General features: G+C 52.6%; 2 protein-coding genes across 2 annotated transcripts; both read right to left on the minus strand.

Moving 5' to 3' along the window:
* Positions 1 to 545: 545 nt before the first annotated feature.
* Camk2n1 (calcium/calmodulin dependent protein kinase II inhibitor 1) lies at positions 546 to 4,003 on the minus strand. The gene is made up of 2 exons (XM_032895565.1): positions 3,337 to 4,003; positions 546 to 1,962 (listed from the first exon to the last, which is right to left on the minus strand). The coding sequence occupies exons 1-2, from the start codon at positions 3,500 to 3,502 to the stop codon at positions 1,892 to 1,894; spliced, it is 237 nt and encodes a 78-aa protein (XP_032751456.1). The 5' UTR covers positions 3,503 to 4,003; the 3' UTR covers positions 546 to 1,891.
* Positions 4,004 to 18,794: 14,791 nt separating this feature from the next.
* Mul1 (mitochondrial E3 ubiquitin protein ligase 1) lies at positions 18,795 to 25,280 on the minus strand. Its single transcript, XM_032895576.1, has 4 exons — positions 24,948 to 25,280; positions 21,171 to 21,258; positions 20,568 to 20,688; positions 18,795 to 19,958 (listed from the first exon to the last, which is right to left on the minus strand). Exons 1-4 carry the CDS (start codon positions 25,065 to 25,067, stop codon positions 19,229 to 19,231), a joined length of 1,059 nt encoding a protein of 352 aa, XP_032751467.1. The 5' UTR covers positions 25,068 to 25,280; the 3' UTR covers positions 18,795 to 19,228.
* Positions 25,281 to 25,482: the final 202 nt, after the last annotated feature.

Genomic DNA, 25,482 nt, shown 5'->3' on the forward strand with positions numbered 1-25,482 from the left:
TCAGTGGGTGCTACTGGTGGCCCACAGCGGAAGGTTTTGGTGTACTAAGTATTCAAACTCCCCCCCTTTTTTTTTTCAGAGCTGAGGACCGAACCCAGGGCCTTGGGCTTGCTAGGCAAGCGCTCTACCACTGAGCTAAATCCCCAACTCAAATTCCTCTTCTTGACCCTATGAGGCAGAAGCTGAGTTCATTTATCTTCGAAGCCCAAGCAGCTGAAGTTTACAGAAGTTCCAGTTCAGAGAGTAAGAAAATCAGAGCTGGGACTTGAACCCAAAGTCCAGCCTCCTTAGCTTCAGTGTCCACAGGACTAGCAGCTTCCCGCCCCAACAGGATGGCCAAGGCCTCAGGGAAGCCACAAGGAGCCCTATTTGCAAAATTCAAAGTCCACTGATTCATGTATTCTCTGGGAATAGCCTGGCCCATCCGGCCCCACTGGCTGATGTCCCCAACGTGCACGACTTATTTCACCCCACAGGTCAAAGCCACCACCTCCTTATTCCAGTCAGATGGACAGCAAAGTCCCCGAGAAACAAGGCCAACGAAAGAAAGGAGACACAGGAAGAGTTCTTTATTGTACATTGGAGAAATAGCCCTGTGTGCTGGTTCAAGGTGCAGCATACAGAATAAAGAATTAAGAAAAGAAGGAACTGGGGCTGGGGTGGGGACCGCTAGAGGACCAAAGTTGCAAACAAATAAAAAAAAAAAAAAAAAAAGTAAAAGATTCCTCACGCAAGAGGCATTTTTTTTTTTTGCAAATACCATGCAAAACAGGCAGCTGGCGAGAGCCTTAAGAGAACCCCTATAAATAACAGAAAAGACACTCCAAGCGTTCCAGTACGAAGACTCAGAGCACAGGGGAGAAAAGGAAACCAAAATGCCTTTTGGCGTTTCAAGATATTTGGCACTCTCGTGATTACATTGTTGTTGTTGTTGTTTGTTACAGTCCATTAAAGAGAATAAAGTGACACGATATTGAAGAAAGAGGGGTTCGCACAACAGACCCCCAAGGGGAGGTTAGAAAAAGCTCGAGCATGTTTTTGTTTTTCTTCTTCTTTCTGACATAGAAAACCCGCGGTGGTCAGTGTTCACCTGGGCAAAGAGCTTTGCTGCAACAAAGAAGCTAAATTTCAGTTGTCTCTGGAGAATAAGACCAGGAAGGGGGCCTTCACAAGCATCTGTTCCTTGGAAAAGTTACTTTCTGCTCTAAGACCCGTTCCATTTCCGGTAACTTCAAAGTACAAGAGTATCTACAGAGATCACCCCCTCCCCCCAATTTTTCTTTTGTACATCCAAGAATAAACAACATTAAAAAAAAAAAAAGATGAAACCGGACTAGACGGCATGTCACATCCAAGTGCACAGGATCATTTTTGCAAGATTAAATAATGTAAACATTGGAAACAGCCAGATCAGCAGAGAACACAAGCACCTTCGTGTACTCGGGTGCTGCTTTCAGGAAGTGGTTCAAAATCCAGATCTATAATTGCACGATATTTACCATAGATAAAAAGAAACAGGTATTAATTTCGACAAGTAGCTGCAACTGACACTTTTCTCTTTTATATGTGTGTATATAGTGATTTTTATTTTTTATTTTTATTTATTTTTTTTTTACTTTTTGTGTGTGTTTTTTTTAACTTTTGTTTTTTTTTTTAAAGAGGAGCCCAGAGCCTTTGCCGCCTCCTCCTCCTCCTCCTCTCCTTCCTCCTCCTCCTCCCACCTCATCTGTCTCCCGGCCTGACTTGAGACACAGGTTGTCGATTTCATCGTAGGTAGCAAGCTAATAATAAATTCCAAAGTGCTTTCTCCTCCTCATGCTTTTTGTCAGTAACTGTCACAGCCCGCCACTCTTCTTATTCCTTCCCTCAACACATTGTCTTTGGGGGCAGTTTAGACACCAGGAGGTGCCTTGTCGGTCATGGTTTTCAGCACGTCATCGATCCTATCATCTTCAATAACAACTGCAAAAAAAAAAAAAAAAAAAAAAAAAAAGGAGGAAGGGGGAGAGAAAGGTAAGAGAGGCTGGCCAGGGGATCACAAATACTGTTGCCTATCTCCACTGGGGGGATGCAGGGGAGAGGGAGAAAGGAAGGCTTGGCTGCTCCATGCAGGGTGAACAGCACCATCTCCCTAGGCGCCCTTCCCTGCCTGCTTCTGAACTGCCCCACTGCCTAACCCGCACCCTAGCTAGATTCTAGGAAAAAGCGAGCAAGGGGGAGCCGACCCAGCTTCACTGCAGCCCGATGCGTCCATTTACAAAGAAGTCTCCTAGGCTTCTTCTTAAGGAGAGAAAGGGAAACTGAGGTCTTCAGGTCACTGGTGCCGCTAGCCCAGGCCGGGTTCGAAGAAGCCCGGAGCAGGAAAGAAGGGAGGCTGGCATAGGTTCCCACGCCGATCTACGGCTGGAGAGTTTAGGCCTGGCCTGCACGGGTGTCCCCATGCCGTGCTCCCTTCTCTGTGCCCCGGCCGGTAGCCTCCGCCCCTCCGCTCTCAGTGCCACCGCAAAGGGCAGAACCTTCCTTCCCTGCCGCCAGGGGCTTTGCCTCGGGTCGCCTCTTCCGCCTCACTGTCTCCGCTTGGCCTCTCTCAGTCCCTCCACCGGTCCCCCTGTACTGGATGATCAGATCACCTGCCCAGGACTCTGGGTCTCTACACGTAGGTCTCCCTGTTGGTCACCCTCATTGTTCCAGCTGCTTCAGCGTCCTCCCTAGACTTGAGTCCCAGGCTCGCTACAGCTCCCCCGCTGTAGCTCTCAGCTCACCTCGGTCCCCTGAGTATCTCTCCACCCTTCACCTCGGCCCCCCAGTCTTTTAGGGCAGCATCCTGCGTGTCCGTTTCTCTGGGGCTTCTCCAACATCAATATCCCAGGCTACCACCACCCTTTTCCCCTCTGGCAAGTTAACAGTCAAAAACCTGTGCGACCTCAACGCTCCTCGCCTTCCCCACGGGAGTTAAGGTCCGTCCCCGCACCCCACCCCCACAGACCCCTAAGAAGCTCCGGGACCCCTTACTCCAGGGTGGCAGAGCAGAGAGAGTACAGATGCGACTCCACTGCGCAAAAAGGGGGAGGGGTGTGAAATCTAAAAGCAAACTTTGGTGCGGTTGAGGACGCGGGTATAACCTTTGGGCCTCAGCTGCAAGTAGAAGCTACCACGCCCCCGGGTGACCCCACTGGTGGCCCAGACAAACGCAGACTCTTGCCCGAGGCCTGATCTAGCTTCCGCCGCAGGAGGGATCCCTAGATCCCGCAGATGCCACCCCCCACCGCGGGGACCCCTGCGCCCCCGCCAGGCTGCAGCACCAGCACCGCGGGGGGTAAGGGGCGGGGAACTCACCGCGCTTGCTCCGGCCGATCTGGCCCAGCTTGGGCGGCCGCTTGCTCTGCCCGGCGCCGAAGAAGTTGTTGGTGTCCTGCAGGCGGCACGAGAAGATCTGGCCCACGTCGCCGCCGTCGCCGTAGGGGCTCAGCTTCTCGTCGCCGTAGGGCAGCACCTCCGACATGGTCGCGTCCGGGGGCTCCGAGGCGGCACCTCCTCCGCCCGCGTCCCCGCCCGCGGAGGACAGGGTCAGCGGCGCTGGGGCCGGGGATGGCCGGCCGGGGACGGCCCTCGGGGCTGCCGCGGTGCTGGAGCCGGCGAGTGGCCGGGGAGAGACACCGCTTGTGGCAGGAGCGCGCAGCCCGCGCGAGCGACCCAACGAGCGCCCGCAGCTGAGCTGCGCTGCGCTCGGGCTCCGCGCGCGAGTGGCTGCTGCTCCGGCAGGCGGGCAGGACTCACATCCTCGGCGCTCTCGGGCGCGGGGCGGGGGCCGAGCCGGGCGGGGCCGCGACGCGCTGGGAGGAGGGTGTCCCTGCGAGCCCGGAGGGCGCGGGACCCAGGTGGGCGCACCCCGGGGAGCGCGCGGGCCGGTCCTGCCGCGGGTGCGGGCGGCGGCGGCAGCGGCGACTCGGGGACTGGGAAGCAGCGAGCGGCCGAGGGGGAGGGGAGCGTGGAGGAGGGAGGGCAGGGGGAGGAAACCCGGAGGGAGGGAGGGAGGGAAGAAACCGAGAGGGCGACGGGGAGAAAAACAGAAAGACAGAAGAAGGCAAGGGGAGCGGCGGGAGGAGGGAGGGTGAAGAAGGAGGGAGAAAAAGAAAGGGGGGAGACTAGATCTGGAGCGGAGAGGCGGAGCGGAGAAGCGAAAGGAGGGAGAAATAAAGGGTCGGAGAGGAAAGGAGGAGAGAGGGGGAAAGAGAGAGGCAAGGACGGAGGAGCAGCCTGCGAGCTGCTAGGGAGAATGCCAGCTCAGGCTGGAAGCGAAGCGCCGGAGGAGGGAGGGAGGAGGGGACCCGTGGGCCTCGGGGAGAGATCCCTGGAAGCTGAGCGACGTCACGGGGCCGCGCCGGACCGCGGCTGGCTTCCTGCCCCCGCCCCCTGTCCCCTCCGTCCGGCCCGCGCCGAGGGGCCCGGGTGCGCTCCGCCCCGCTCCACCCCGCCCCGCATGGCCTGAGCCCCTCCCGCGCGGTGTTTACCCGACCCGGAGCCTGTGCGCGCCGGCTCGGCTGGCTGTGACTCCCGAGGGGAACCCGAAGCAGCGGGAGGGGAGGGGATCGAGGACGCACAGGCCGGGAAGGACGCGGATGCTGACCTCCCTAGAGGCTAGTTACAGAGGTCAAGGATCGGAGCGCCCTAGGCGACCCGCGGGCACGCCTCCCTTCCTCCAGCACACTTGTGCCCCACTTAGACCCTGCCAGGCATTCCTCTGCCCCCGTGCCCACCAGATCTACCAGGAAGGCCTTTTTCTCACTTCTTGTCCGTCTGTGCTGGGCCCTGACTCCCCCCTCCCCCCCAAGAGAAGGAGGAGGGGAGGAGGGGCAGCCCCGCCTCCCGCGGGATAGGGGAGAGCCTCATTACTCTGGGCTTGCCCGGGATGCCCGGCTCCTAGCGCCCTGTGACTCGCTGGGGACGCCCCGGGCCCGCGGCCCTCTGCCCTCCGGGACCTCTCTTATAACAACAGTCTTAATAAAGCTCTAGGGAGATACTGCGGCCTCAAAACCAGGAGCGTGCTCCTGCACCCAGGGAGGGAGACCCGGGAAGCCCGAGAGGCCTGGGAGGCGCATCTGTCCGCCAGATGGTAACTTCAAGGGGGCAAGGTGCGTGAGCTCATTATCCTCGCCTGAGCCCGGAGCACCTGCTCTCCCCAAGGAGACCAGACCTGCTCTGCAGAACTGGCCTAACCGTAGAGAGGGGTAACCAGTCCAAGGCCAGCAGCCTGCGGGGGAGAGGCAGGGTTAGGAAGCTAATCTTTGTCACTAGGCTCCTGGCTCACCTAGCACCCCACGCCCCACGGGGGAGCAGGGGAGGGGGTGCCATCGGAATGAAAAGACCACCCTCTGGCTCACTGTTAACCTCGAGAATTCCAGGGAGTGGGGCAGAAGGAGATTGACAGTGTTAGGTTTGGAAGAGGGGCTGCCTGAGAAGATGAAGCCTACGGTCGTCGTCCCCTCCCCCCACGATAAAGGGCTGGCTGGTTTCCAAAATCCAGACCTCAGGACAAGAAGAGGAAGGAGTGGAGAAATAGATTATGATAGGTGATTGGCTTCTGGGTACAGGTCGATCTTGAGTCCCAAGCAGTGGGAGTTCCCTAGCAGTGACAATTCGGGCACTATCCTCTATCCTCTCTGAACCCCAGTGGTCTCCCCTGTCGTGACAGAAGTTCAATTGCCCAACTGCCAATGTGCCCCTCAAGACCGTTAAAGAGGAGAAGGCTCCTGAGGCGGGGGCTGTTAGTGGCTGTCAGTTAGGTGAATAAGAAATGGCTCCCTCTGTGAGAAGGAACAGTTCATGTTCCCCCACTTCAGAGCCGCCTGGACTGGGGAGCCTCCTTAAACATCACCTACCCCAAGCCTGCAATCCACACATAGGAAACCAAAGCCAAAGGGAGCCTGGGCTGGCTCAGAGACCCGTGGCTTGTCAAGGGTAGAAGCAGCAGGTCCCCAGATGGTCGGTGCTCCCCTCCAGAAGCTGCCTGACTCCATTCATTAAGGCCCTGCTGAGAGGCAGCTGTGAGGTCAGCCCTGGAGTGCTGAGATGGCAAGGGCCTAAGACGCAGGGTTGTATAACCTTACAAACGGCCCTTAACGTTTGTGCTACGCTTTCTGGTTTTGCCCCATAGCGTTCTCCATTATTGACCTGGTGTCTCAAATGTAAGAGTCTTCGTAGGTGGAAAGAGGAGAGGCTGTGTCTCTGCTTAACTGATGAGGCATTAAAAGGGTGACTTGGCCAAGGTCTAGTGATGGAGCCAAGACTAGGGCCTCATCCTTGCTGCAAACCAACACAAAGCAACTTACAAGTTAAGTACCCAGCAGGGCCCCACTGTGAAGACGATAGAGTCACACAGAAAGCTGAAGACTCTTCACCCGGACAGTGAGAGAGAGGAGACGGCAGTTATAAGCCCAGACTGTTCTGTTTACCTTGCCTTGGGCAAATAAAGTTGGAGGTGGCAGCACCCACCTTCCCCACTCAGTGCCCACCCGTTTGCTTCCTGAGCGTGCCTGCCTTCTCAGCACGTGGGCACCGACAGCCTGAAAACCGGCCCCAAGACCTGGGAATGTAGCTCTGTAGGAGAACACTTGTCTAACCAGGCACAGTGCCCGGGGTTCTTGCTCCAGTTCTCCTGAGGAGGCATCTCCATGGTTATTATCTTTGAAAACTCAGCCTTCATAAGAAGGTGGGTGGGCTGGTGGGGACGGTCAGGCCCAGTTTGCAGAACGGGTAGCTGGAAGTTAAGTTCTCCGTCATGGAAGTTCTCCGTGGAAGTCGTGAGTCAGGAGGGGTCCATTTTCTGCCCCTCCCGTCTGTCTGATCACTCCGTCTTTGATCTTCTGTTTTTTTTCAGTTGGTCATACCTCTAGCCTGAGTTAACATGTCTTAGGACTCCATTTCTACCTCTCTCCACCCCAGAGGCCCACAATTGTGCAATGGCACCATACACACACACACACACACACTTATTTTGACAGGGTCTTACTGTGTAGTCCAGGCTGGTTGAAGCTTATGGTCCTCCTGCCTCAGCTTCTTGAGCGCTGGTCTTGCAGGTGAGTATCTCCCAGCTCTCTTTGAGGCCTTAAATAAATTGTCTCTCACTCTAGGCCTCTGACTAAGCCATGAACTGGGAAACCTGGGGAGGAGGAGAGCCCGTCTTCCTTTCCATCGTCCATAATGTAGAAGTACAGGGCTGGGATTCTTCAAGGCCCTAGGTTCAATCCCCAGTACTGGGGGGTCAGGGGGAGCACAAAATCCCAAGTAGCTAAGACGTGCTTGAAGCTTTCTCCTCTCAGCTTTCTCCTGTATTTCACTTGAAATTTCTTCACTGGGCTTACACATTTCCATGGGTCATTCGTTCTAGCACATTCCACCATTGTATGTTTATGCCTAAGGCCCTTGCTGTGCCCTGAGCACCCAGAACTGGTAAGGCACAGGAAGAAAGGGTCAGTATAGAGGCTTCCTCTGTCCCCATCCCCTTCCATCTATTCAGATGGGGAAACCGAGGCACAGTCAGCAGCATCGGGAGGGAAGGGAAAGGGTAGGGAAAAATAGGTCGTTGCACATCCTCTGGTGGTGAGCCCCTGCCAGCAGGCCAAACCCAGGCTTCCGGGGTTTGCACCGGGTGTATCACAACTTGCCGTGGCTGGCTCAGAACTTTGTCCGTCAGCAGGGAGAAAGGCCTGGGACGCAGCATCATGTAGGTGACAAGCTGGTCATATCTAGAGAGGTTAAGTGGCTGTCCAGCAGGGATGATGGCTCTGAGCCAAGAGTAGATTTAACCATACTCCACACCACTTCCCTAATTCAGTGGGAGGATTCCAGGGAGGTAAGTTATATTCTTCGAAAGACAGATCTCAGGGCTGAAGAGATGGCTCAGGGGTTAAGAGCACCGACTGCTCTTCCAGAGGTCCTGAGTTCAATTCCCAGCAACCACCTGGTGGCTCACAACCATCTGTAATGGGATCTGGTGCCTTCTCCTGGTCTGCAGGCATACATGCAGGCAGAACACTATGCATAATACATGAATAAATCATTAAAAAAAGAAAAGAAAGACAGGTCTTTGGCCCCTTGACACACGTGCATGCACACACACGCTCACACACACACATGCACACAGAAACGCATACATGCACAAGTACACTCCTTCGTCTAATCACTTAGGCTCTTTATTCAAACGAAATCTTGCAAAGTAGGGCTCGGGAACACTAGGGAACTCCAGCTGCTTCTTGGGCTGGGATATGCACCACAGACAGTGGACGAACCCAGTATGATCACACTGTGGCAATAGTGGGACCTGTTCCACCACAAGAGACACAAGAGAGGGTGGGACTTTAACTCCTGGGAAGTCCTGCCTGGTAGCCTTGGAAACCTGGAGGCTTCTAAAGCCTGGTGCCCGAGAGCTACCAACTCAGTCTGCGCAGTGTTCCCTGTCGAGGGATCCCAAGAAGCTTCTGCCCCTTAAGGACCCTGACTCCTGAACAGGACAGATGGTTCAGCAATTAAGGATACTGGCTGCGGGCTGGAGAGATGGCTCAGTGGTTAAGAGCACCTACTGCTCTTCCAGAGGTCCTGAGTTCAAATCCCAGCAACCACATGGTGGCTCACAACCATCTGTAATGAGATCTGATGCCCTCTTCTGGTGTGTCTGAAGACATTGACAGTGTACTCACATACATGGAATAAATAAATAAATCTTAAAAAAAAAAATACTGGCTGCTCTTGTAAGAGACCTGGGTTAGGTTTCCCAAAACCCACATGGTATCTCGCACCTTCCATAATTTCAGTTCCTGAAAATTCAATGCCCTCTTACCCCGCCAGACACACACTTGGTTCACAAACAGACAAAAACACTTAAGTACCTCTAAAAACAAAAACAAAAAACCCTTGATTTCGACAAGAATGGCATCAAAACATAGCTGGTAAAGGGTAGACAAAAGAGAAGCTGACCACCCCACCCCACCCCCCCCACCACCCCCACCCCACCCCCCCCCACCCCACCCCCCCCTCCGTCTCAGAGAGGTCACAGAGCTCCAATCCCAAGCTCCATTCCATCCAGCGATTGTTAACCTGCTATGCCCAAGTCCTGATGACCACGCTACACATATATCCACCCCCAGGACCCTGGAAAATGGCTGTTGACTGTCACCTCAATCTTACAGTTGAGGGCATCCAGGCCAGAAAAGTAAAGTGACAGCCCAAGGACACCTTGACAGGTTCCGGTCTGAAGGCCAAGCTCTGGCACTGCTGGGTAGCAAGCAGTGCCTCCCTGAGGATTCCAGGAGTTAGGAAAGTGGGAGCAAGAGCTTTCACCTCGTCTCACCGTAACCATGGAAACCTGTCCCAGGCCAGAGGAGTCTATGAAAGAGATAACTCTCTTCTTGAGGTTCAAAACCTCGTGTGCAAGATTTCTAGGAACCCGAAGGGCCTTCGGATGATGGAGAGAAGCCGGTGTCCTAGAGGCGGCACTGAAGCACCTCCCTCCAGAGTGTCCTTGGGACAACTTAGCATCGGTTTGCACTTCCAGTCCATAAGCCACAGAATGAATGTTCTGGGATGGTCCCCTCCCCTAGTTCTGTCAGATGGAAAAGGGATCCTTTCCATCCTGTGGAGAGACTACAGAGCTTTTGAAGCACCAGTTAGTGGGGGCAAAGCAGGAGACCAGCCCTAGCTCCATATCCTTCCTCTCTTCCCCCCACCCCCACCCCCACCCTCGCTCCCCGTGTAACCTGGAGACGGCACTGCCCTCTCCGAGCCAGAATTCCTCTCAGCCGTAAAATGAGAATGAGGCTAAGGCAAGGTATAGATGGAGTCTGTACCTTAAAGCAAGGGCAGGGAACAGTTCACGTAGTGGGTCCCTCCGCCCTCAGCCCTCGGGGTCTGCAGGGATGGACAGAAATTCCCGTGTAACCGGAAGAGCTGGTGGCTGAAGGGCAGCCCACGCCGGATTAGGGAGGACCTGCCTGGCAGCCCTGGGGCAGGGATGGTTGAATGCAGATAGCCATTTGGTCCAGGGGGCCGAGGCAGATCAGAACACTGGTGATGAGGAAGATTCACAGACATCAGGAGGAGCTAAAAAGCTGTCAGGGAAGAAGACCAATCCAACCATCAGGAAGGGTGGGAAGGGTCATAATGAAAAAACGCCAGGGCATAGGAGGAAGAAAAAGCAGCAAAGGAGACAGGCTGCTCCAGGGGAAGAAAGGGGGAGTGGGGAAGGACAGGAGAGAGGGGAATGAGAGCTGGCAAGAAGCCAGGCTGGGGAGAAGTAAAATTTCTCCCAGAGAAAAAAGCAAAAGCTAAAATCTGTGTCATAAGGGGTTTTTTCCCCCCCAGCATCCCTCCCCTGCGTGAAGTCATGTGCATATTTTAAGACATCTGATGCATTATGCATAGCTAGTTGAGTAAGGGAAAGATGGCTAGCGCTTTTAAAGGCATGAGCGCTTGGGAAACCACAGCGGGAGTAACGTGAGGACCCCTTCCCCCACCCCCCAGACTTTGCAGAGTCTCACACTTTCAGCCTTCGTCCTGGTGAGTTGGGCGAAGAAGGTGGAAACTGTAGAATTACTGTCTCGTCCTTACCAGGGTGTGCCAGGGTAGTCCCAGGATTGGCAGCCCGGGGTCCTCCCTAGATTCTTTTCTCAGACCTCCGAGGCCTATTGCCAGGCCTCCTAGTCGAGAAAATTGCACAGGCCTCTGATCATAACCTGTTTCTCTTCCAAGGGCCCCGGAAGTCCTCAACTGTGGGCGCACAGCACCACCTGGTGGTCATATCAGACGCTGCGCTATGAGAGAACTGGGAAGGGTTGCAGAGAAGAAGGGGATAAATAAAACATTGCAAGCTTGCTTGAAGCGCCCTCCTAAGGGGCACCAGGCTAAGAAGGGAAGGCTGAGAAGAGCAGGAACATACACTCATTTGTACCCTCAGGCACTCAGACGCCAGGCACACTAAGGGCCTCATAAATGTGTGTTGAGCTTTTCTGTGGCCACCGCTCACCAGGCTCAACCCACAAGTATAGGTATCTGCTTTGAAGCCCCTAATGTGAGGTGGTGGCTCCGGAGGGCATGAGGGGAAAGAGCAAAAGCCGCAAAGCCCCTCCCTGCGATGCCTGCCTATGTTCCCAGCTCAGCCTTACCACTCCAATCAGGGAAGGGAAATGCCAAGTCCCCCGGCGGGCATCTGGAAAACAATAAGGCAGCTGCAGGGAAGTGACTAATGAGCGCTTCGGGGAGCAGCTAGGGACATCACGCAGGGAAACTTATCTCATTCAAAATGGTCAAGGCAACGCTCTCTAATTAGAGGGAAAATGGGTCGCGCTCCCCGGCTTTCCACAAACACCATCCCGAGGCTGTGACACAGCTAGACCAAAAAGAAGCCACTCAGGTCCCAGATGCCCGGCCCACAGTCGGTGGGGGGCTAAAACCTCTTCCACTCTCCATCTTGTGGACACACAAAATGCCTGAGCTGGATGGAGCTTTGGAACATTCTAATCCAACCTATTCCTTTTCCAGTTAGAACTGAAGGTCAGAGAGGTTCCACCGCTGGACCAAGATCACACAGCAGCCAGGCATGGTTGAAATCAGCATTCTGGAGGCTAAGGCAGAAAGGGTCTGAGTTCAAAGCCATTCTGGGCTATATAGTGAGACTTTATTTATTTATATATTTATTTATATATATATATATTTATTATTTATTTATTTATTTAAAGTGGATTCAGGACCAGAGAAAACCAGTCTTTGAATCTTTGAGCACTCTGTTTGGGCCAGTCTAGTCACCATAGTCTGATAGTGGTGCCCTGGTATTGTTGCGCAGGGCTCCCAAGAGTGAGTCACTTCACTTGATGTCCCTCCTATATGAGTCACCCCTCGTGGTCCAGAGACCCTAAAAGAACCCCCTCTCCCATCACTTAGCAACCAAGTTGCTGTCCTTATCTGTGGTCCAGCGGCCAGCTCCTCCAGGCAGCCTCCCTCCCGTTCCTTTGTCTGGGATCCTCATTCAGTCCATGGACAGGTGTGAGGTTGATGATCTTTGTCACCTGGATTTAGAATCACCTAGGTCAGTGGTTCTCAGCCTCCCTGATGTTGCGACCCCTTAATGTAGTGCCTCACGTTGTGGTGAGTGATCCCCAACTATAAAATTATTATCATTGCTACTTCATAACTGCAATGAACGTTATCATGGTTATGAGTCATAAAGTAAACAGCTGTGTTTTCTGATGGCCTTAGGGACCCCTATGGAAGGGTCATCCAACCTCCCAAAGGAGTCGCCACCCATAACCACTGACCTAGGTGATCTACTGCCTGGGTATATCTGTGAGCCTCCTGAGTGTTGGTATCACTATCCTATGCACTGGGCTCTTGGACAGAATCAAAAGGGGAAAGGGAGAAAGTGCGCAGAGCATTCGTGTTTCTCTGCTTTGTAATCTGCACAGATGTAAGCGAGATGCTCACCGTCTCGCCTGCCCCACCACGGTGGACTGTTTTCCCTTAAACCGTGAGCCAAGATGAATTCTTTCTCCTTTACATTGCCTTTGTTGGGTATTTGGTTACAGCAATTAGAAAAGCAGCTGATACAGGAACTCTGTGCCAGGAGTGGATGTCACTGCCGTGATTGGCGAGGCCACGGGGTCCACAGGCTGCTGGACTGGTTTGCAGAAGGAATGTGGATGAGCCTGGGTCTATGGGACAGAAACGCCCTTGAATACTGGGGAAGGAGCTTAAGGGGCCGCAGCAATGGAAATCTAGAAGAACGGGATTTCGAGAGAGAAATGACAACCCAGAAAGTCTCAGCTCATGAGGTTTCAGAGGTGAACAAGATCTCTACTGAGAACTTCAGCAGAGGCCATCCAGGTCACATCCCGGCTCTTCCTGACCATGCCCTGAGAACTTGAGTGAAGATAACATGAAAGGTAATGGGCTAGTTTGTTTTGTGGAGAAAATTTCAAGATAGTCCTACTCAGTCTGTGCCGTGGTTACTGCTCACTGCTGTCAGATCCTCAGTGGGAGAGAACAGAAAGGTAAGGGAAATGTTCAGTCAATGGAGCAAGTTTGCAGAGAGAGCAAGGAGATCATTAAGATTAGCACCGCTGAAGAGAATCCCCACACTCTGCCCTGGGACAGTAGGGAAAGAGCCCAGTGAACAAGACGCTAGCCATCAAAGGCTCCAACTGTGAAAATGTGACCTAGTCATTTGCAGATTGGACAGGAATACAGCTGAAGGGGCTTCTTGGCCCAACAGCTGCTGTCGGGAGTTTCCCCTGGGTCAGCCGCAGAGAGGCCAGTGCAGCTGGGGCACGAGAGGTCGGAAGTGCATCTCCAGCAGGCAGTAGAACTCCGCAGGGTTGTCAATGTGGTACTGTGTAGACAGGCAAACATGCAAGAGAGCCATGGAGGCTTGCAGCAAAGTTCCAGAAAGCAAGCGAATCTAGCCAGTGTTTGTGGTGGGCTCAGGTTCCGTGTGGGGCCCTGAGAATTAGTGTGACAGCATCAAGGTAAAGTCTAATGGCGGAGGGGACCCCAGGATGTTCGAGATGCCGGGATCATGGGCCAAAGAGAATGGCCGCGTGCTGCCTGTGGCAGAATTGGAGAGACACAGCTGTTCAAGCCCTTTGATGATGCCATCAGTTGCAGATGCTAGACCTGGGCTCCTGGGTTGGGTGTCTGTCTGTCTGTCTGTCCTGCAGGCTTTTGGTCTGGCTTTGGTATCATCTTTCCTTGTACCTCCATCCCTTCCCACACTGATTCTGTGTGGTCGTATATCAGAAATGTGGAACACAATTATTTTATAGGGGTTCACACTTGCAGAGTTTGTCTTGAATCTTAGAAGAGACTTTGAACTTGGACTTTTGAACAACATTGGTAATGTTAAGACTTTGGGGACTTTTGGAGATTAACTAGACACGTTTTGCGTTGAGATGTCGACGAGGGGCAGAATGTTCATTTAAGGCCATACATGTACAGTGTTGGGTTGACAAGGATTGAGCTGCCCTTCATTGTCAATTTCTCTGGATTTAGAATCCCCTAGGGAACGCATCCCTGAGTGAGTGTGGAGGTCATTTCTAGAGGCCCAACCCTCCCTGAACCGGGGAGGCACCATCCCGTGGAGAAGGAAGCTAAGTACCAGTTCGTTTTCTTCTGCTTCCAAATTTGTGAACAAGCCGCCTTGCCTGCCCCACCATGGTAGACAGTCTCTCTATAAACTGAGAGTAACCCGTTCCTCTTTTGTTTTCTGTTCTGCACTTGGTTCCAGCAATGAGAAAAGTAACCAATACAGCATCCACAGCTAAGAGCTTGGGCCTCAGTTCCGTCCTACCGCTCCCTGTGTGATTGGTGAGGCAGTCCACCTCCCTGGGCCTTGGATTCCCTTTATTTATGAATTGTGGTACAGGCACCCATGCTGTATTCCTAGCACTTGGGAGGCTCAGGCAAGATCAAGTCACACCTGTGCTCCATACCCTGCCTCAGAAAACAATGAAGAGGAACACAGCTTACTCCCGGGTGAGGGAGGAGGAGACCATCACGTAAGGACACCTCCTACTGACAATGCAAGCTCACGCTACTGAAAGGAACTAAATAGCAGTCTGTATCCTAGGCCTGGGCCCTAAGGCTGGGAGCAGTCATAGGTAAGAGTGTATCTTGGGATCTTACATGAAGGACACCTAACCCATCCCAGTGCAGGATACAGGAGGGTATGAAGAAGGCACTCAGAGCAGAGAGTAGGGAGGACTGGAAAGATGGACAAGGACTCAGGGCCTCAGTCACCATGAGCAAGGCACATGTGGTTAAGTGGCTCCGAAATTCAGGTCAGGGAGAGGCGCTTGGACAGGCGGGTTGACATGCCACCTGTAAATGACAGGGAACTTGAGAACGGTTAAACAGGAGGGGTGTTAGGTAATTTAAATGGATCATTCCAGACTGGTCTTTTCACAATGACATGCTGGTTTGCCCTTGGATGTTTGCTTCTAATGGTCGGAGGATCTGCTCCAGCCAGAAAAGCCTCAGACTACTGTAGTGGAGGGAGGGTGTAATTATTTTTATGTGTAGAGATGTTTTATATATGTGCCATGTATATGCCTGGTGCCCTTGGAGGAAGAGGACAGCAGCTCCTCTACAAACTGGAGTTAGAGATGGCTGAGGGCCATCATGTGGGTGCTAGGAGTTGAACCTGGGTCCTCTGGAAGACCAGCCAGCACTCTGAGCCATCTCTTCGGTCCCCCACCATAGCTTAAATGCTCTCTCTCCCAAACCACACTGATATCTTAGTGCCTGTCACAGGATGGAGAGGTGGCAACAGTCAAAAAGTGAGAAGGCCATAAATTTAATAAGGCCATTGTGTGTGTGTTTGGGGGGGGGTGGTAAACTGGTTATTCAAGTGATTGGATCTCTCCCCTCCCTGAGCATGTGACACTCTCTGCTGTTACCACAGGATAGACCCTCAGCAGGGGTGTCATGGTCCTGAACTCCCCAGTTTCTAGAATTACTAGAAATCCGCCTCTGCTCATGAATTACCCAGCCCCTAATTTCCTGCTATAGGAACAGAAAACAGATTGATGTCTTTCTGTGGTAGCCAAGGAACGTAGCTCCTGTCCCTGCCAAGACACTCCTTGACAAACACTAGTTTACAATGAAACACTCTTCCTTTAGAACAGAGCTGGGAGTCACTCATTTTACGTCCGCAGGCACAAACTGTACGTTTGATGGATGGACAATTGCCCTTCTGTGACACTGAACTCCGCAGGCCCTCCCTTCTGCCCTGCAGGATTCCTCAGCATAGGGCCACGGCCCAGATGGCCTCTCCATGACTTTGGATCAAGCTTCTGAAGGGCACCTGAGTTTGGCCTACTTTTCCGTGGTTTTCGTCTGCTTTTTAGGTGCTCAATTCTGAATGAATTGGGATCCCGAAGCCCACCTTCCAGCCCATCCACCACCAGGATCCACCGGGGAAGGGGCTGACTGATGGATGGAGTGCCGATTGCCTGGTAAAAATGCCATTTATAACAAGAGGGCTGTCGTACTCCATGGGTTCTGCGCCTGCTAATTTATCCAGCCACAATCAAGTATCCAAGAGAGAAACCAAACTGAGCATGTACACATTTATTTTCCTCATCCCCAAACAGCAGTCACCCTCTCCCCCGGGCGCCTGGGACCTGTCTTGTATAGGATATCTAGAAGGGGTTGGGGATTTAGCTCAGTGGTAGAGCGCTTGCCTAGCTAAGCGCAAGGCCCTGGGTTGGTCCCCAGCTCTGAAAAAAAAAAAGAAAGAAAAAAAAAGAAAAAAAAAAAAAAAGGATACCTAGAGATGACTTCGTGTGCACAGGAAGATGTGTGGTGAACCTAAGCGGACTCTAGGCCATTGTTCATAAGGGCTGAGGCATCTGCTGCTCAGTCTCTGAGAAGGTCCCAGGAATCTCAAGGGCTCCCAGCAAAGGCTATTACTGCTTTATAGTTAGGCTGAGTTCAAGTACTGGAAAAGAACTACTGTGGGGGTGAAGCCTTAGCACCTACAGTCCTGCACAGGTATGCCAAGTCGGCAGCACTTATTCAAGATGATTCCCGCCCAGTCCCCTCTGCCAGGGATGAACGGGGCTGCGGAGAATGGCAGGTGCTCAGGACACCGCAGCCCCACTGACAGCTCCCTTCCTAGCTCTGCTCCCCTAAGCACTCTTCAACCCAGGCTTGGTTCCACATACTGGGTTAGGTTGTTGAGGCCCCCACGAGGCCTCAGCACCCTCCCGGAGGCGAGACGTGGAAGGAGTCGCCACGGATGACAGGTAAAAGTGTAGCAAAAGTCAGCGGCAGGGTCAGATATGCTAGGCTCAAGCAGGGACCTTGAGCCCAAATCCTAGCACCTGGGGATACACCCACTTTTAATGGCTGGAAGACTCTTTTGCTCCTATCTCCCATGGTGGGAGGCACCTGCAGGGGTCCACTCAGTGGGACAGACAAGCCCTCTCTCCTAATCCCTTTGATGAGATTTGTTCTTGCATAGGCAGGCTCCAAAACCACCACCTGAGCCCCACTGGGCCCTTGCAGCTGCCTTACAGAAAGGCCAGGGAAGGGGGCTAGGGCTTCCCAGTGGTGCCCTTACCCTGTCCAGCCAAGGTCTTCACACCTCACTGGGCAGGACTCTACTGGCTATCAGATTCTCTGTCCCTCTACCATGGTCATCTTCCTCCAGATTTTGTGTTGCTGCTGAACTTCTTGGAGTTTACTGGGGGAGACTGGATTCTGCTCTTGAAACTCTGTTTATTTGGAGTTCAGGTGGTGGCTGTAACTTGCCAATGAGCTTTCAACCCTCATGAACTTCTCCTCTGGTTCATATACTCGTTGGCACAGTCTATGGGCTATGATGACTCCTTTTGCAAATGCAGGGTTGTTTTTCTTTTCCAGGTTTTTAGTTTTGTGAGCACACATTTTACCTGCATGCATGTCTGCACACGGTGTGCATGTCTAGTACCCTCAGAAGAGGGCGTGGGATCCCCAGAACTAGAGCCAGATGGTTGTGAGCACACAGGCAGAGAGCTGGTCCTGCTCCTGGCCACTGAGCCATCACTTGAGCCCCAGCTGCTCTGAGATAGGGTCTCACTATGTAGACTGGGCTAGCCTCTGGGGTTAGCAAGCGCAAGGCCCTGGGTTCGGTCCCCAGCTCTGAAAAAAAGAAAAAAGAAAAAAACAAAACAAAACTGGGCTAGCCTCAAACTTACAAGACTGGCTTGCTACCAAGCCCAGTTTATGATAGCAACTAGAATAATACCGGGCACACTACACTGAATACTAATGTCCCCCTGCTGGCCCTCAGTGCCCCATGCCACCTCAGCTTCTCCAGTGCTCCAAATAAGACACATTTTGTCAGATAACTATGTCAGCCAGGCCAGGCAGTACCCCAGGTCAGCTGTCTAGGGAAGTCTTCAGGGCTCCCTAGAGTCCCACTGTGGGCTTGGTGAGCATGGGGGCCTCAACAACCATCAACTGGACCCCATCTTGGGAAGCTCAAGAGGAAAACAGGTCTTCGAGATCCATCTTTATCCTGCGGTGGTGGGGCTTCAACTCCATCCCAGGCAACTCTCAGCCTCCTAACGTTAGTGAACAAAGCACCAGGCACACACGTGACACAATCTGTCTAATCTGTGCTGCTCACTCAGCCTGGCATGTGCTCCTGCCGGTGCCTGGAAGAAGCCCTTCCCCCATCACAGGAGGCCGGGAGTGTTCGAGGAAGAGAAGAGCTGTTTGGATGACTGACCACTGGACAGTTTCTAATTTCTCTTGCACTCACAAGTCAAAGGGTGGGGGAGGGAGAGGGGCTGTTGGGGCTGCTGCTGGGGACAGTGAAGTAGTCCTGACACTGTGGGTATGCCCGTCGGACACCTTTCTTTGGCAAAAGCAAGCAAAGAAGCTACTGGGCCAGAGGCCAGGACAGCAGCAACCTTCACTCTCTTTTAGTGAGGTCTCTCTATGGGAGACCGGAGCAGCCTGGGGAAGCCAAGCAGTAATAGTAGCTGCACATCCACAGCTCTGGGGCTTTGCCTGTGTCAAAGGAAAACACCCAGGCTGCCTGCCAACCTAGAAACCCTCGAAAAGCCTCCTGTCCTCCTGCTGACCTATGCCCCGCCCAGATGTGCCAAGCAGACCGCTCACCTCCCTTCTTGCTTCACACATCATTACTCAGTAACCGAGTAAGAGAGACACAGCGGCCTGCCCACCTGACAAGTCTTCAAAAATGCCTTCCCCTGGGGTTGGGGATTTAGTCAGTGGTAGAGCACTTGCATAGCGCCCTGGGTTCGGTCCCCAGCTCCGAAAAAAAAAGAAAAAAGAAAAAAAATGCCTTCCCCTGAGCAAGAAGCAATAGGGGGAGTCTGGGCAGCCTCCCAAGAGGCCATGCTGTGAGGCCCTCTCAGGGTCACCCCTCCCATGCCCATCCCCCCCAGGCAGCACGAGTGGAGAGGACTGGCCATGGAGCCTGGACAATGAGCTGGTCTTATTGAGTCACACACATGGGTCTAGCTCCTGAGAAGGGGCCTCACCACAGCCCCCACCAGGGTCTGGAACTGGAAAGAGACCCATCCAGGTTGAAAAGCAACACGGAGCTGTTGGACACGTGAGGCTTGCCGGTGTCTCCTCCATCACACATGAAGGCACAGCCACCCCACCAAAGGCCTCAAAGCAGACCCTGACAAGAGGAAGGACATTTGCAGTGTGACTGCAAGACCCCCTAGCTGTTATACAGGGGTATCACCCTGGTGATATCCCGCCGACAGATCGGGCACTTCTTGGGCTCTGGCAAGGCAAGGTAACACTGGCGGCAGGAACACACGTGCCCACACTCGAGGAAGACACAAGACTTGAAGTTGCTCAGACAAACAACACAGGCGCTCTTCAGACTCTCCCTGTCCTCAGGCGAGGCTTGGCTCAGCAGGTGGGCCTCGTGCTCCAGGAACTCGTCCTGGAGCTGCTGCTGGCGCAGGCGCTCCTGCCGCTGGAGGTACTGCTTCCTCAGGATGAAGAAGAGGGTGGCGCAGGTGGCAAAGCCGAACACAAGTACCAGAACCTTCCAGAGCCGCACACTAGACTCCTGCCTGTGCAGCAGGCTGTCGAAGTCCTGGCTGCTCAGATAGTACTGCATGCCTTGCTTGGGGGGCTGCAGGCGGACAGAGTTGTTGTCCAGGACCAGCTCACCAATGCCCGTGAGGGTGGCCCCGACCTTCAGCATCTCCTCTGTCTCCTGGACGCCTTTGGGCCGCTCCCCACTGATGTAGTGGCCGATGGCATCGGTGAAGGACTGTACAGAGGGGTGGAACTTCTCGTACACAGTCTCTAGGCCCAGATCCACCGAGTCCAGGGGCTTCAGCACTCGCACAGCCACAGCCACACCGTCCTCGTGGGGCACAAGGTCAAAGGGCACAGTGTTAGTCCTCTGGTGAATGATCTTGGAATAGTCATTCCTAAAAAAATGCAAGGACCAAAGATGAACACAAGAGAACAGGCGCCACCTCCCACACAGGGTCACCAACAGTGGGTACACATACAGAACCCACAGGACAGACTCCACCATCCTAACTGGAGGCCAGCCTGCAAATCAGTGAGTTCTAGAACATTAAGACCACAGCAGGGAGGGGCCGCTTTAAATGCCCAGGTCTCAGTGGACACAGGAGAGCAACAGACTAAAGGCAGTCACCTTCAGCATCTACACTCTTATGTCACCGTCCAGAAGTGCTGGAGACAAAAACCTGCTAGGAGCAGCGGGAAAATGGCTCCCTTTGTGTGCTGGCACACAATCATTTAAGCAAATCCACATGTGACTAGGCTATAAGTTCCACAACTTCACTGTGCTTAAGAATCAACAGACTGCCTTCTAAAAACCAGGCTCTGTAATCAGGAAGTGGGCCTCGGAGCCTGCGCTGTAATGGCTGCCTCCTGGGCTCTCAGGGAAGTGCACAGCACATACAGCAGTACTGGGGGCATCCGGTCCCCAAGAAGCCAGACTCGGCAAGCCCAGGGCCCAGGCCCCAGGACAGATGAGGGGAGGCGTAGAGAAGCTAGAGGGCACGCACCACAGGTGGGTTGTTCGGTTCCACACCATCTTGTGCTCCTGAAGTGTCAGCCGCTGGATCACCCCCTTGCAGTTCTCCACAAACTGGCTGTTGAGCGTTTCTTTAACCGACCGCACAGCTCCTGGGGAGAAAGCAATCATGGTCTCTGGCCTCTCTTTAAGGTTCCCATGTGTTGAGCTTCACTAATTAATCAAGACAACAGCATCCACATCACTGAGGCACGGTTAGAGAGCACCTCATATGAGTCACATTGCTCAGCTCTTAACAACCACCTAAACCACACTGAGTCCTCCTAGAACAATCAGAAATCCACAATGGTTTGGTCACCTTGTCCCAACACCATCAGGAGGCTGTTATGAGGGCCGGCAGGTTAAGTGCCACTAAGCCTCGGACCTAAACCCTGGGAAACCTACAAGAAGGTGGAAAGAGAGACAACTCCCCCAAGTTGTCTTTTGACCTCCACCAGTGTGGAGTGGCACCTTCACCCTGCCCTCCCCGACACAAGATAAATGCAGGTAACAAAGGGAGGGCGTTCATGTCAGCCAAGATGGTCCTCAGGGTACTGCAACAAGGCTCCCACTCACCCTAAACCAGCGAACACACCTTCAATGACAGCATAAGGCACACACTTTCCCGGTGCTTCTGAAAGAATGGCCTTTAAATCTTCACCCAAATGAATCTTCTTAGCTCCCTAAGTGCAAAAATAAATAGATATTAAATTGGCCACTGAATACTGACATGCTCTACCAGACGTAAGGTGTGGTGGGGAGCGGGATGGCCCGACAGGAGGGGAATCTGGAGGCTCCAGTTTTGAAGTCTGGCCCTGAAACATGAACGTGATTAGGCCAGGTGCTCTGGGCTCCTCTTCCCCAAGACTGGAGATGTCACCATCTGCTTTCCAATTCAACAAAACGCTCCCTTCACGTGAATACTTTTACATTCAAATGAACAAGGCGCTAACCGTTTGGCACCCTGCAGGAGGAACCTCAGCAGAGCCAGGCTAGCTGAAGCTGCAGGGTATCCCTGATGATTTCAAACAGCTTCACTCCTCTGAGCCTGCTTCCAAAACTCTAAAGGAAGGGAGAAGACAATCTCATGGAATTCTTTAGGTGGGAGAAATGAACTTTGGGGTATGGGAAAATACAGTCCAGAGCTGACACATGGAAGCCGTGCAATAATCAAGCATTCTTGTCACCGACAAAAACACCAGAGTAAGGTACAAATTCAGCTCTCTCAGTTTCGTTCTGATCAACAGGTGAAAATCTAACATTAGGGCTCCCACGGCTTTCCCCAGGAAGGGTTATTTCACTCTTTTAGGAACTAAGTCTCAGGTACCACAGGCTGGCCCAGAAAAGCGTGCATCTGAGGGTGCCCTTCAACATGTTCTGTTGGTTACTCTGGGTGTTTTTGGTTTTGTGTTTGGTTTTTTGGTTTTGTTTGGCTTGTTTGTTTTTGTTTTTGAGACAAGATCTCACTATGTGACCCTGGCTTGCCTCTTACTAAGTAGACCAGGCTGCCCTTGAACTCAGAGATCCACCTGCCTCTGCCTTGTTAGCACTGTGAACTTCTGATCCAACCATTTTCACTGCAGGAACTCCACGGTTTTGTTTCTGGGCCTTTACTGAAATCAACCACCAGAGTTTACCTTCCATACAAATGCTACAATGAGCCCCTGGCTGATGGACTGTGAAATTCAAGCAAAAATAAAACCACCAACATGCACTGAGCATCTACTGCTTGTCGAATGCATTTATCTCTCTGAGTCGGCTTGACAGGTGCCACAAAGCAATGCGGTCCACTAAGAAAGGAGAAAAGGGCGTAGTGTTGCCGGAGTTACGGCCAGAGCCGTGCCATGGTCTCCCTAACTAGCCAGCCTCAGCCGCTGGTCCTTAATAAGCCAACCAAAAAGGCTAAATCAACAGTGAAAAGCAAGGGAGGGCATAGATAGCAGTGGCTCGACCCCAAATTTACCTCTGGGTCCTCACACAAAGGTAAGGGCTTTGCAAAATGTTACTTTATTACTTTTTATTATATGGGTGTTTTTGCCTGCATGTAGGTCTGTGTACCATGTACATGCCTGACAGCCAACAGAGGCCAAAAGATCCCCTGGGACTGGAGTCAGGAATGATTTGTGAGCTGTCATGTGCGTGCTGATAATCTAACAGTTTCTAAAAAAAGCAACCAGTACTCTTAAACTGAGCCATCTCTCCTGCAGGAAACAAGGCTTAAATGGCATAACTGAGCAGTCAGGTTAAGATATGGTCCTGCCCAGCATCACAGCCTCAGACCCAGTCCTTCCTACAAAGGCCATCTTGACAAGTTCTCCCTATGGCTACCCCTAGGTCCTTGGCTTCTCCTTCTCCTAGCAGCAGGAACTTCCTGGGGGAAATTTCAATTTTTTGGAGTCCACTGTTTCAATAGTCTGATAGTCAATGGGAAAGACACAATAGAAGTCTTCACTCCCGTCTGGCCTGTTATACTACCCTTGAACCCAAAAACCTAAATTTAAGTTCCAAGCTGGCTTAGTCTCAATGCCTCTCGCTGTGATAAAATACTGGGAGGAAAACAGCCTAAGGGAGAAAGTGTTTATTTGGGTTTTTCACAGTTCAAGGATATGCTCAATCAATCTGGGGAGGTGGCTAGTTGGACATCAACTTGACACAAGCTAGCATTATCTGCAAGGAGGGAACTCCAATTGAGAAAAATTCCTAAGACCCAGCTTAACTAGAGATTGAGGGTAGGGCCCCAGTCTATTGTGGGTGACTCTGCCCCTGGGCTAGCGCTACCCCTTCTGTAAGAAAGCAGGCTGAGCAGCCCATGACGAGCAAAGCAGTAAGCAGCATCCATGGCCTCTGTATCAGCTCCAGCCTCCAGGCCCCTGTCCTGTTTGAGTTCTGTCTGACTTAGATGAACCGTGATTTGGAAGCATAAGCCAAATCACTTGGTCACAGTGTCTCATCACCTTAAGAGCAATTCTCACTAAGGCAGAAGGTAAAGAAGGTAAGTCGAGGTAAAGGGGTGTAAAGCAGCTGGTCACATGATATCCAAACTCAGGAAACAGAGCCATGGACATCTGTGTTCTGCCCACTCTCTCCGTTTTCCACAGTCAAGGACCCAAGCCCAGAGAACGGCACTGCCCACTTTCAGGACAAATCTTGCTATCAAAATTAACTTAATGGAGGGTTGGGGATTTGGCTCAGTGGTAGAGCGCTTGCCTAGCAAGCACAAGGCCCTGGATTCGGTCCCCAGCTCTGAAAAAAAGAAAAGAAAAAAAAAATTAACCTAATGGAGATTAGCCCTCACAGGTGCACCCAGAAAACTTGTCTCCTAGGTAATTTCAGATCCTGCTTAGTTGACAGTTAACACTAGCTGTGAGACTTTTCCTTTCAATGTCAAATGTCTTCATTTGCAATCATCAGGAAATTCCCACTGTCACCATTGAGCTGACAAAAATAAAACCGAGACGGAAATGTGCGCTGTGAGCTGTTTAAGTGCAACCCTCAAATGAGAAGGTAGTTTTAAAGTACACTTTAAAGTAACAATACGATTGTAGAAACCAGGAGCCTCTAAGTTTGCTGTTCTCTGGGTTAGAATCATCCCGCCGTTCCCAATCTCCACATCCTCCAGCTCCATCCCCCAAAAAACAGCGACGCCCACTATCAACTGGTCACAACCTAGAATCATTTGGAAAGAGTGTTTCAATAAGAAATTGTCTATATCCAGTCGGCCTGTGTAGGCATAGCTGTTAAGACGCTGTCTTGACAGCTCTAACTGAAGTGGGGAAATTCGCCTGTTGCGTTGTGACTGACACCATTCCCTAGGTCTGGGCTCTGGGTTGGAGAACAGTAGAGAAATCAAACTGAACGCTAAGCACGCATGCGTTTGTTTGATTTGACAGCTGCCTCAAGTTCCTGCTTGGATTTCCCTGCGATGATGGATGGTAACCCGAAACTGAAAACTAAACAATCCTTTTCCGTCTCCTAAGTTGCTTTCTGTCGGAATATTTTACTATAGCAAAAGAAACGGAACTCTCCGTTTCCCTATCCTTTCCACTTTTCTCTGCGCTACTCCAACCCGATTCGCACCCTATCTATCACACGGTCCGATTACGTGTAGACGTCCCGCTGTCCTAGAATGGAATTTCCACCAGGACAATGGCCTGTTTTTCTCACTACCTGGTGCACAGCAGGTTTTCGAAAAATAGTTTTACAGCACTGCGGTGACGTCCAATGACACTGAGGGTAACTCGGAGGACACCGGAGCAAAGGGGCGGGGCAGCCTCGATGCAGCAGGTGGCTGGGTCCCCTCTGGCGACCCAGTGGTTCCCCAGTGCGTCCGGGCGTGAGCAGCCAGCGAGTCCTGGCCGGACTCCGCACTGACCTTGAGTTCCTGGGCGACCTGGGCCTTCTGCCGGTATATGGAGTACAGTACGGCGGTGACCATCGAGCTGGTGCCCAGCAGGATGACCTGACCGAGTGACGGCCGCGATCCGCTCTCCATGGCGACCCCGAGCCGCGCCAGCTACCTCGAAATCACCCGCGACCCCTACGCAGCTGCGCAGCCCTTCCCGGAAACCGTAGGCCGGGCGCCCTTTGATGACGTACTCGCAGGAAGTAGACACCGAGATGGGGCGAAGGGGACCGGAAGACGTTGCCTAGGTAGTTGCGACGTTACTGCGGCCTCAAGGGAAACCGGAGGGAATCCCAGGAGGATCGTGAACGTTCCAAGCGCTGGCTGTGGTCACGTGGGAGAGCTCCTTCCGGGTTTCTAGACTTTCTTGCTCTGTTACCGTTAAATGACATTTTATCCTATGAGAGCGTGTCTTGGTGCACATATAGAGGGCAGGACTCTATAGAGAGTCCCGTTCTCTCCTACTTTATGGGTCCTTGGGATGGAACTCAAGTTCTTAGCCATA

The sequence above is a fragment of the Rattus rattus genome, chromosome 1 (genome assembly GCF_011064425.1).
Source record: "Rattus rattus isolate New Zealand chromosome 1, Rrattus_CSIRO_v1, whole genome shotgun sequence".
NCBI lineage: Eukaryota > Metazoa > Chordata > Mammalia > Rodentia > Muridae > Rattus > Rattus rattus.